Raw genomic sequence first — 12,820 nt, 5'->3', positions numbered from 1 at the left:
TAACATAGAGGATATGATTTAGATGTGAGCTCGACAAGGATTTCTCTGATCCTACATATCCTTAAAGGTCTTAGGGAATCAGAGCTACGTAGTTTTGTACCGGTATAACGAATATATCCATAAAAGGGCGATAAGCTTGCCTTCACTCAAGTAATGAGATCTATGGGGTATATTCGTTAAGACCTACGTATCCCTAAAGGTCTTAGGCAAGCTTATCGCCCTTTTATGGATATATTCGTTATATCGGTCCACAACCTCCCAAGAAAGAGGCATGTAAGGGCAAAGTGGTTTTTAATTATAGTGAGCTTCATCTGACTTGATCGCCCCTTAGGGCTATATTTCTATGAAGGTTCATTGATGGTGTCATTGTTAATTAAAGAACTTCTGCTAACTTGCTGTGCTTTAACAATTTCCTAGATGGGAGACATACTAAGACACATTCTTATTTTGACATTTATGCATCAATTTGTGATTTTAAGAGTTTTATTTCTCCAGGTTCATGCGCCTAATTCTCCTTGCATCAAGGAGGTGTTGTGCTATCCTCCATCTTTAATTGGGTCAAGTGTCATATTGATGGTTATGTTAAGAGATGTCTAGGCTCTACAACTTGTGCATAGATTTTCATAGATAAAGGTGCTAATTATTCAGGTAATTTTGTGATCAATTTGCATATCATTATTGCCTTTCAAGATGAGCTCTATGGGTTGATGAAAGCTATTGAGATAACCTATAATAAGAATTGGAGTTGGATTTGGTTAGAGACTGACTTTTAGCTGTTGTTCTCCCTTTCAAAAAATTTAGTATTGTTGCTTGGCACATAAGGAATAGATGACTTAATTGTATGAGTTAACAAAAACAAATACATTTTTAGAATTCTCATATTTTCAGAGAGGGGAAAACCAATGGACTAACAAGTTTTTTTTTTCTTTCTATAGTCCTTCAACAAAATGATTCGACTTGGATGGATTCTGCTCCATTGTACATTTTAGATTCTTTTAATCATGATAGATTAGATTTTTCTGAATTTATATTTTGTTGATATTGATCTTTGTCAAGGGTCCTCTTCCTTGTTGTTTTTATTCTTGCTTTATAGACTTTTCTCCTTGATAGGTTTTAATCTTTGGGTTTTTCCGGAAAGATTTTTAATGAGGCAGACTTTGAGTGGTTATTTTAGTTGGGGTATTAGTCTAGTCTCACCAAGTGCCTTTGAATCTTTCATTTTATTTTAATAATATTTCCTGAATGTTATTATTGATAGGTGATGCCAACATAGTTGAGATATCTTGGTTTGTTGTCTTTCCAAACTCTTTCATTTTAAAAGAAAAATATTCAATTTTAGTCCCAATTTTCATTTTTCTATGGACTATTTTGAGGACTAAAAGTATCCATTTTTGTATGATCATCTCAAATTATATTTTGGATGCCAACACTTCGATTATATTTTTAAGGGTTATATAAGTTTTTAGTCCCTATAAACATCTCAAATTTGGTTTTTTGTCCCTCTAAAGATTTCCGGCAAGTTTTGGTCCCCCAACTGTTTTCTGTCTATAAGTCAACTTATATGTACCATTCACATTTATTAATGGATTTTTAAAAATATATTTAAAATATTATAACAATCTCTCGCGTAAAAAATTATAATTTTTTTTTAACAAAACATGAATTAAATATGAATTTTTAAGCTCTAATAACTTAAAAATTCATATTTTTAAACATGAATTATATTTGTTTTTGACTCTTGCGTACGGAAAACAATTGATTGAGAGAGAGGGGAACCAATTTGCGTGCCCCATATATTCCTCAACAAAGATTAATCATTATTAAACGGCGGTGAAAATTTTATACCGAGAACATGGTAACCCAGAACTAAGTCATTAGGCTTAAGTTTTATACCGATAACATGGTAACTTCAATTAAGAATCCTTTTCGCCATCCAAAAAAGATTAGCGGTGCAACTTGTTACTCACTTGTTTTTCATTCATGTGTAATTTTTTTGCAAATTCAATATATTTTCCAAATTAAATAGAAATAAAAAAGATAAAGAACAAAACACTTAGGAACCCAAATTTAAATATTAACTAAAATAATTATTCATCAGACTACATTTAAATATTACTATATACACTTCTTATGATAATCAAAAGTTTCATTCATTTCATTTCTATAATAATTGATAATATGTATATAAAAAAGGTTTCATTCATTTAATATAACTTTATGTGATTTTTTTTCTTTGGCACAATAACTTTATATGTATTTTTATTTAGGAGAAGTAATTTATATACATTTAAATAACACATATCGAAAGAGCAAAAAATTTGATGTAGCCAAAAGAGAACATAATAAGATACTAAATAGAATTGGATAATAAATATGCAAAGAAACATAAACAAACAGGGGCAGGATCACTAAAGTGGAGAGCAGCAGAGCTCTGTTACCTTACATATTGGATGACTTTACATATTTGTCTAGACCATTCCCAAGCATCTAGATCATTGCATTGCAGAGGCTCAGTGAGGAACCGAGGGAGGATAAAGAGGTGCTAGAGGTCGTGTTACCCAGTAGATTTATGAAATTGTATTTATGGATATTTCCTTTAAGTACTTTTGTACAATTTGGATATTTGGTTTTGTTTATTTTGTATAATATTTTGATGAGTTATGTTTTGATTATGTTTCGATGTGTGTCGATATTATGTTTTGATGTGTATTGTTGATATGTGTGTTGCAATTAGGCATATAGTTCAACAATAATCGATACGGTTTGTTTAGTTTGTGTTATGTTTGTGTTACAATTTGGATTATATAAACCAAACACATATTTTACACCTGCGGTTTATATAATCCAAAATATGTCAATATAAATATTCTCAATACTGCTGAAAATTGGTGTCATGGGGTTTGATACATTTTGGATTATATAAACCGGATGTGTAAAACATATGTCTGATTTATATAATACGAAATGTATCAACTTAAAGAGACTCCAAAGTTACAAATTTTTTGTTCTTATTAGTTTTAATAGAATTCATATTATATATCCAAAATTTCATTTATACATGATTCAAATTATATAATCTAAAAATGAACAAAGTGGACGAAAAAGAAGACTCGCGGGACGCTTCAAAGGTGGGAAAAGAAATCCTTTAAAACTTATTGTGCGTCGAGCTCTAGCCATCCAAGGGTGCTAGGCCTATAATTTGTTGGCTCGGGTCACTCACTTATGGTTTTAAACAAACTATAAAATGAGGACCCAATAACACTTAAATGATATGCCACGTCTCTCTTTTAACTTAACCAAAATTCTAAGTTTGAACAAAAACAAACACTAGTAAATAAAGCAAAATTAGGGGCGAAAATTAGTTCAAACTTTTTTGTATTTTTAATGAACCAATATATCACTAAAAATTTGATTATATTTTTACTAGGAGGAGTAATTTATAAATCTAATTAACAGATGTTAAAAAGCACAAAATTTGACGTAACCAAAAGAGAACAAAATAAGAGAAAGGAAACAGAATTGAATAATAAATTATGCAACAGAATTAGGAAAAACATAAACAATCAGAGGCAGGATCGGTAAAGTGAAGAGCAGAGCTCTGTTACCTTACATATTGGATCCATTACCAGACAGTGCTAACTTATACACATACTTAAAGGGATGACAAGTTTAGTATCCTTATTAATTAATTAATTAATCACAAGATGCTAAAGTGAAATCAGTGATATTTCATTTCTTAAATAAGCCTCCAACAGCATTTTTAGCACCACCAATCACACCTTCGGGTTTGGCTGGCTCTTCTGGTTTGGACTGGACAAAATCAGCAGCCTTGGTAGCATACTCTCCTACGGTCTTCTGAACATTAGCTGCAGCATCTCCTATAGTTGTTTGTGCTGAAGCTGCTGCATCCTTTGCACCTGCCAAAAAATCGTTATTGGGTCCAGTTGATGCCATTGTTTCTTTGTTGTTTGAAAGTAATGAATCTATGAATGATGATAGGGCTTACTTTCTTCAAGACTTGAACAGTTATTTATAATATGATAGTCACTCTGTCCCGCAATAGATGACCTATTTGAAAATGTGTAATTTTGACTTAACTTACTTTGACCATATTTTTCTATTAATATACAAAGATAAATAATATCATATAAGATGTCGTTAGATTTGTTTCGATGAGTATTTTCAAAATATCAAATTTTCATAATTTTTTCTAATATATTACTCGAGATATTTAAGCTCAAAGTTATGCATTAAAATGCGTAATAAGGTCAACTGTATCAAGTATTATGGGACGGAGCGAGGATGAGGGAAGGGTTAAAAAATTTGCCAAGGGAAAATATCTACTGAATTTGTGGTTGAAGATTTTAATAATGTGGGTCTACCATATCCACTCATACATAAATAATACAGTAGGGAATACGTGGCTGTTGAAACACTGTTTGTTTATTGATGTCGGTAAACCCTTGTTCCTGTCCCATGCTAGAAACACGTGAGACAATGTCACGGAACCACAAAAAAGAAAAAATGGACCCCATTCCTTTTTTTTTTTTTCTTTTTTAAGAAAAAATGGACCCCCTAAAACCACATAAAATATTATGAGTTCATTCATATTCGATAAAAATGAAATCATGAGTTCATGGTCTATTTTTTTGTGGTTAAATAATTTTTTTTATCTTTATAAATATTATAATTTTTCATTTTAGTTATATAAAATTTTCATTCGACTTCTAATCTTCAAAAAATCTTCAATCATCATTTTTTTTTATTATTTTTAAGTCAACTTATTATATCGTTCGAAATTTTAATTTTATTTTTTTTTGAAGGAAAAATTTTAATTTTATTATTTGCAGTCATGTTAGAATATAATAAAAATCACTAAAAAAAATAGAAATTTGTAACATTGTACTTGTTTTTAATCCAAATATTGTTTTTTTAGGTATCTATGATTTTGCTCTCAAGCATCCTCAATTGACAAAAATATCCTCAATTTTCTGTTTCGACCGAAAATTACATCTTGTCTCTGGTCATTATCGGGATCTCTTTCCACCTACTGCTAAACTTGTTATTTTTTTATTTGAAAAACAACTTAATAACTCGTGATAGATGCAAGGGTCTGATTCAATTTCTTTAGTGTACAACTCTAGTTAGCTTAACTTTTCTACAATTCTATGCAGGGACGGATCCAGACTTTAGGTACATGTGGAGCTAAAATTTCAAATAAATAATACTCCCTCCGTCCCATAATAATTGAACCATTTGCAAAAAAAAATGTCCTAAAATAACTGAGCCATTTCATTTTTCAATACAATATTAATTACTTTTTTCCCTTTATAACTCTAATTAGTACTACTTTCATTATTCTAATTCAATATATTCCACTTTACATTTATGATAGTGGAAAATACACAAATACTTAACAAGTGCACTTAAAACTATTTTTCTCTTTCCTTCATTTATACATTTTTCTTAATACATGTGAAATGAGCTTTTGGCTCAGTTAATCTGGGACGGAGGGAGTAATACAAACTATTTTTTTTAATCGACAAATATTATTACCTTATTGTTTGATACAATACATTACAACGAAAATCATCTCCTATCCATTTGTTGAAAATGAGATAAAATGACATCATTGTTAATTGTTAATAGAACATCTCTTAGCCATTGATTACCCATTTTATTACATAGGTTACTCTTCACAACTTTCATAGCTAAAAAAACACGTTCCACACTTGCAGTTGCTACCGTGTGTGTGTGCTATATGTGTTTTATCTATTAAAATTAAAAAAAAATAGGGAAAAGCATGTGGAGCTATAGTCCCATATAGCTCCAACATGCATCCGTCCCTGATTCTATGCCAATAAAAATACATCTGAAACGTATTTTGACCCATACAAAATCTTTCCACTGCTATTTATTCATCCTTCTCTTAAGAATTTCAAGAACAAAATAACTAATACTGATTTTTTTACATGCGGGATATTACACTCTATCCCCCCTTAAAGAAATTTCGTCCTCGAAATTTTAGGAATTTACTTGCTAATAAGCATAAATAATTCCTCTATACTCCCGGCCTTAGCAAAAAAAAGTAAACAAAAAAAGTCAATTACTCCCCTACGATGTGGCATAACGTGGAGGTGTCATGTGTATAGTTAACTGCCATGTCATAGGGGGTAAGAGCCAAAACAAACGGAGGAGATAATTGACTAACGTTTGACAATTTCAAAGGGAGTTTTGAAGTTTCTTAAATGTCGGGAATGTTTGACAAAAATTACGGTTTCATGAGGGATTTTGCCTATTCCCTCAAAATTGTACTCCCTCCGGTCCTTATTATAAGAAACAGTTGACTTTTTTGGTTCATAGAATAATTAATGTATCTTGTTATAAATATAGACTAGATACATCACTTACACAATGAATCTAAAAAGTCAACTTTTTCTTATAATAAGGACCGGAGGGAGTATTTATTAAGCGATTAGTGAGTTTAGTGGGTTTCACCCCATGTCCTATAAGCCACCTTTTTCGAGATTACTTACTCATGCCAAGGATTAATAAAGTGGGTTACTTTTATATAATTATTATTTATCTTTTTTCTAAAATATCTTTCATATTTTATTATCTTATTCTATATATTTCTCTCGTTACTGTAAATGTTTAAGAGTATTATTGACAAATATGAATGTTGAATTGAACTTTAAAACATAAACAAACAGGAGCAGGATGTTGATTCAAACTGTAAAGTGGAACCTTACATATTGGATCCATCATCAGACATGTGGTAACTTAGTATATCCTATCCTATAGATTACATGATAAGATATACAACAATCAATACTTAAAGAGATGGCAAATTTAATGTCCTTATTAATTAATCAAGATGCTATTTCATTTGAATAAGCCTCCAACAGTCTTTTTAACACCATCAAGCACACCTGCTTCTTCGGTTTTGGCAGGCTCCACAGGTTTGGAATGAACATAATCAGCAGCCCTATCAATTTGCTCTACAACTGTCTTCTTAACACCCTCTGCAGAAGTTGCAACCTTCTCACCTTGTTTCCCTACCGTTGTTTGTGCTGATTCTGCTGCCACCTTTGCACTCCCCAAAACCTCACTTGGTAGAAACTTATTTGGTTCTCCGCTTGCTGCCATAGTTTTTTGTGTAATTTTTAAAATAATGAATAATGAAAGGTTGTGCAAGTGAAGTCTTGAATAGAACAGAATTGTTCAATTATTTATAATCTTAGGGGTGGTCTTTGCAAGAGAAAATATCTACCAAAATTGTGTGGTTGGAGATTTTAACGTGGGTCTACTCTATCGACTCATAAATAAATAGATATTATAGTAGGAATACGTGTTCTTTGAAATACTGTTTACTTCTTATGTCGGCAGAACCGTGATGAACCATTAACTACCACTCCTTTTTGGTTGAGTGGTACTTTTAAAAAATTATTCTTATTAAATATTGATATATTATCAATCATCAATATAAAGGATCAAATTATCACCAAAAAAAAACATTAATATAAAGGGAAATATATTTAATTGAAAGTGGTATATGTAATATGTTTCTTTAACTATCATATTAAATATTTAACTTGTACTTTTAGAACATTTTTTTTATAAATATATCAATTGTTGTAGAATAAGCTAGATGGGTAGTTTATATTTCAAATTTGTGAAATATTGAATTAGCTTTCTAGATGGATTGTATATACTACAGAGAAAGGAAACATGGTTGAATAAAAATATAGTGAAATAGAAAGGAAACGAAAAACAAATAAAATGATTTGATAAATATGAAGAATAAAATATTGTGAAATAGAAAGGAAACGAAAAACAAATAAAATGATTTGATAAATATGAAGAATTAGAGATGACATAAAGATAAAATTGAGTGTTGAATGTGTGAAAGAAAATATGAGATGCCCACATATTATGGTTTTAAAATATATATAGGAATAAAAACATAAAATATATAAAGAATAAAATATGTTTGGTAACTTAGTACTCCTTTGTTCCCGTGAACTTAACTCAGTTGATAGGGACATTGTATAATTTATGCAGGGCCGGGGTTCGAACCCCAGACACCCCACTTCTCCAAATTTAATTGTGTGAGCTCTATAGCCATTAGGCTACTAGAACAAAACAAAAAAAACTTACTACTCCTTTTTGTTGTCAAGTACTCCCTCCATATTTTATTATATCTTACCGTGAAAGAATTTTTTATTTTGAAAATTATGAATTAGTTTACAATATCTATAAAAACTATAAAACATTAATATTTTTTCTTCTTTTATCATACTATTTATTATTTATTATTCTATTTTCAATTTTTATTATTTATTACTCTTTTTTTCTTCCATTTCTTTTAATATATCTTTCTCATATCATTAATGAAGAATTTTGTTGTAAAATCATTCATAATTTCTCTATTCCGTACAAATTAAATATGATTTTTTTTGTTATCGTGTTGTTGGTACGAAATTTCCACCATTGCTTAACGATGACTAATCTTCATCGAAAAACCTGTGAGCTGTGAAGCCTGAATACGAGATACGATACTGCACCGATACGTCGATACGGAAAAATTTCAAAACTCAAGATACGATACGGCTATGATACGTTAATAAAAAAACTTATATAATTAAATGTACAATATAATTATAACCATTTTTTTAATATGCAAATATATTAACAAACAAAAGAAACTAGTCATAGGCTCGTAACACATCAACATAAATATAAATAATATCAACGATTAAGAGAGTGATGATTAGTCAATTACATAAATAATATATCTCAAAAAGAGCATAATCACTACTATATTATATCCAAAAGGAACATTGTTAGTGTTATACTATATCTATCCAGAAAAGAAACACTATATCCAAAAAAGAACACAATAGTACTCAAGAGTTAAGTTATTTTAGTTAACATTAATTGGGAAATATCGAGGCAGGTATCAGTGCATGATAATTATCGGATACTCTTCTAATACGTATCGGGAAGTATCAGATAATTATTTTTTAAAAAAATAAAATTTAATCTTTGGATATATACTCTTCTGATACGTATCGGAAAATATCATGTAGGTATAGGTGCAGGATACGCAGTGGATACTAAACATCATCCATTTTAAAGTATCGGGAGCTTCACCTGTGAGACATACAAGGTGGGTTATCAACTCTCAAACAGAATTTTTTATATGCATATATGAGTCAGAAATCGAACTCTGACAATATATTTAAAGATTTTAAGTCCCATATCACTTTAACTTAATTATTTTATTGGTAAGTTAAATACATATTTTAGTTTATGTGAAAGTGACAAAATGATATATATAATAAATAGGGAGGGCGTACGTATCTCCTATATTCCTATAGGTTACATGATAATATACGCATGCATCATTTAATACTTAGAAAGGATGACAAGTTTAGTGTCCTTATTAATAAATCAAGATGCTAAAAAGAAAGAAATAAGTGATATATCTTTTCATTTGAATAAGCCTCCAACAGCTTTTTTAACACCATCAAGCACACCACCTTCGGATTTAGGAGGCTCCTCTGGTGTGGAATGAACATGATCAGCAGCCCTGTCAACATGCTCAACTACAGTCTTCTTAGCCTCCCCTGCAGCAGTTGACACCTTCTCAGATTGTTTCCCTGCAGTTGTCTGTGCTGACTCTGCTCCCACCTTTGCACTCCCCAAAACCTCACTTGGTAGAAACTTATTTGGTTCTCCACTTTCTGCCATTGTTTCTTTGTGTTTTTAAGCAATGAATGATGATAGGTTTTGCAAGTAAAAAACTCGAACAGGGTTGTTCAGTTATTTATAATCTTAGGGGTGATTTTTTGCAAGAGAAAATTGTGGTTGAAGTTGATGTGGTCTGCCGTATCTATTCAGACAAATACGTGTCTTTTAAAACACTATTTGCTTTTTATGTCGGCAAACCAATGAGATTATTTATAAAAAAACAATCTATTCCAACTTTTTCAAAAAATCTCCACAAAATAATTTCTAAACTATTTAAATCAAAATCATTTTTTTGTAATATTAATCTAACAAAATCAAAATCACGATACCTACTACCTGATGATTCTGTCTAACTGACCTTTGACTAAAGAAAGTCTCGGAATACAGTATAACATCCACATATAATATAATTTCAAAACAAGATTATATTTTATTCTTCAAAGACCATCGTATTTACCATTAACTAACTAAAACATGTGAAGCTCATATACTCCAAAATGAATGACGTACCGTATTTTCTGCATATTTTGCACTGATATATGCCCGATACCTTTCGATACGTATCAGGAGAATATCCGAAGATTAAATTTTATTTTCTTAAAAAACAATTATTCGATACTTTTCAGAAACATCTGGGATACGAGCGATAGGCGGTAGAAAACCGATATTTGCGGGCTACCTGATGTTTCTATTATATTTGGTATATATGTAATTGACTAAGTATTAATGTTTTCTATTTAAGATATATCATATATGTATGTAATTGACTAATTGTCGTTTTCTTTATTATCAATATTACTTACATTTATATTTCTATTGTTGCCCCGTCTGTATTTTGTCTCTTTGTTTGTTGAGAACGATGTTATTGCTAATTGTTGTGTGAAGGAAATTTCATTGTTGTGCCTCATCGTTTTTCTATGTCTGTTTGATCTAGGTTTTGCGCCAATTTTTTCGCTTTTAAGTTTTAGTCCATATTTTGTATTTTGAGTTTTAATATGTAGTTTAAATATAATTTTGTTATTGAAGTATCCCAGCCGTATCGTATCTTGAATTTTAAAATTTTCCACTATCGACGTATCTGTATCGTATCGTATCATGTATCTGGGCTTCATAGACTAAAATCGATTGTTTCTTATCGCATGAAGATGAAGCCATGCGAAATTTCAAACTCTACTAACCTCACTTCTACTAAGTCCCATCAAAGCAAAGAGAAATGATATTTGTACAACCATTTTATGACAACTTTTGGACAACTTTCTCTCTCTTACTCACATGACACACTTATCCTCTCTCTTCCTTTTTTTTCTCTCCATTGTTTTTGACCAATAAGAAGAGAGAAAAGTAAGGTTGTCACCAAAATTGTCATCATTTGGATGTACAAATATCATTACTCCAAAGCAAAAGCACGAGAATAACCCCCCAACCCACTAAAAAGAGTAAAATGCAAATACAACACATAGTAAAGATAAAAATAAAAAAAATAAAAAAGGAATCAAATAGTTTTTTTATTAAAACCTCTTTTGAAAAAAAAATCTTCACAAAATATCATACTTAGATAAAAATAAAAAAACATAGAGTTTCCCTGATTTGTGTCAGCCATGTGAGGTCTCGCTGCTACAATCAACGATGTAGGACCGTTTAGATTGGTTAAATAGTTTAACCGATTTGAGAGGTCCACCTCATAATTTGCAACTCGGATATCCACTTGTTAAATCAGTTATTCTATAAACAGATCTAAAATTCCCTACCTCTCATTTAGGTCCGACAGACTAACCATAAGTATGGCAATTCGGGAATACTTTTTTAAAGTAGCGTAGTTTGGTAAAAAAACATTTCAAAGTAGGTTACTTGAAAGAAAAAAAATCAACTTTTGTTCCCTATATTTGATTTTATCTGTTTTTTTTTTTTCCATTTGGATTATGGCTGATTTGTCTTGTATTGTTGGTAGAGAGATCCGGTTTTCTTTGTCATCTATTAATGCAATTTGACTATTATTCTTTTTTGAATATAATGCAATTTGACTATATTAATTCATCTTGATAAACTTTGAATTGATTCTAAGTTGTAATTTACTATTAACCATAGGTTTTTTTTTTTTACCAATATTAACCATAGGTTTTATAACTTAAACTAGGCAAATGGAATTAATTAGTGGCTGATAGTTTAATGTCTTAAGAAATTGGTGTTGATTTATTTTGTTAAACCGTCGAGAATATAGAAATTAAATTGTCATTGTTTAAGAACTAGTATTTTCAAACAAGAACATATTCAAGAAATCATAATCGGCCACCATCGTTTTGATTTAGGTCTATTTACTTTTCTTTGCAAACCAACTCTTATACAAACTCCCTCAAATTTTATTTTAAAAATAAGTATTGATTAATTTCCTTAGTAGAAAAAACAATTCATATTGATACTAATCTTTATGATACACTTCGGAATAAATCCATCAGTACATATGTATGAAAAATCAATGAAGAAATCAAAAAACAATATCGTATTAATGAATGTGAATGCTAAGAAATAAAGCAGTGATCTTGATTTATTTTTTTACCAAATTATCCTACTTAAAAAATATACAGGTTGTCTAGCTTTTTGTCAGTTTTGTGGAGCAACTCTGATGGCCATTTGTTAAATCGGTTATTTCGTAAACTGGTCTAAAATGTCATGCCTTCCTGATTGAATCTACAAAGGCCTAAAAGATCTGACAAAAAGTAGGGCATTTCGAAAACTATTTCAACAAAAATGAAAAAAAAAATATTTGAAAATAAATCACATAAATTAGACATTGACATGAAGAATTAAAGTGTCTAATGTTTGTACCTTAAAAATCAGAATGTCTAAAATATATAACTTAAAAGACTAATTTAAGATGTTTGTAACTTAAGAAAATAGAACGAAAAAACTTAAGAGGATATAGTAAAACTTTAAGATAACTTAAGGGATCAAAAGGGTATTTAACCTTATTTTATTTACAATGTTTAAAATAGTAATTTTCCCACATGATGACACGAAATCATATATGGTGTTTGGTGTCATTTTAGAGTTCATTTAGCAGGCAAGT

The 12,820-nt window shown here is 30.2% G+C and overlaps 2 protein-coding genes across 2 annotated transcripts; both read right to left on the bottom strand.

Annotated features, from left to right (window-relative positions):
- Positions 1–3,500: 3,500 nt before the first annotated feature.
- On the bottom strand, positions 3,501–4,004 carry LOC146931911 (uncharacterized). The gene has a single exon (XM_085703490.1). It carries the CDS (start codon positions 3,952–3,954, stop codon positions 3,730–3,732), a length of 225 nt encoding a protein of 74 aa, XP_085559616.1. The 5' UTR covers positions 3,955–4,004; the 3' UTR covers positions 3,501–3,729.
- A 2,698-nt stretch (positions 4,005–6,702) lies between these two features.
- On the bottom strand, positions 6,703–7,207 carry LOC146931910 (uncharacterized). The gene has a single exon (XM_085703488.1). It carries the CDS (start codon positions 7,147–7,149, stop codon positions 6,886–6,888), a length of 264 nt encoding a protein of 87 aa, XP_085559614.1. The 5' UTR covers positions 7,150–7,207; the 3' UTR covers positions 6,703–6,885.
- Between the last annotated feature and the right edge of the window lie 5,613 nt (positions 7,208–12,820).

The sequence above is a fragment of the Medicago sativa genome, chromosome 4, assembly GCF_051527215.1.
Source record: "Medicago sativa cultivar Bolivia chromosome 4, Bolivia_mono, whole genome shotgun sequence".
NCBI classification, from domain to species: domain Eukaryota; kingdom Viridiplantae; phylum Streptophyta; class Magnoliopsida; order Fabales; family Fabaceae; genus Medicago; species Medicago sativa.
The sequence above is the reverse complement of the archived record's forward strand: the minus strand, read 5'-3'. Positions and strand labels throughout refer to the sequence as shown.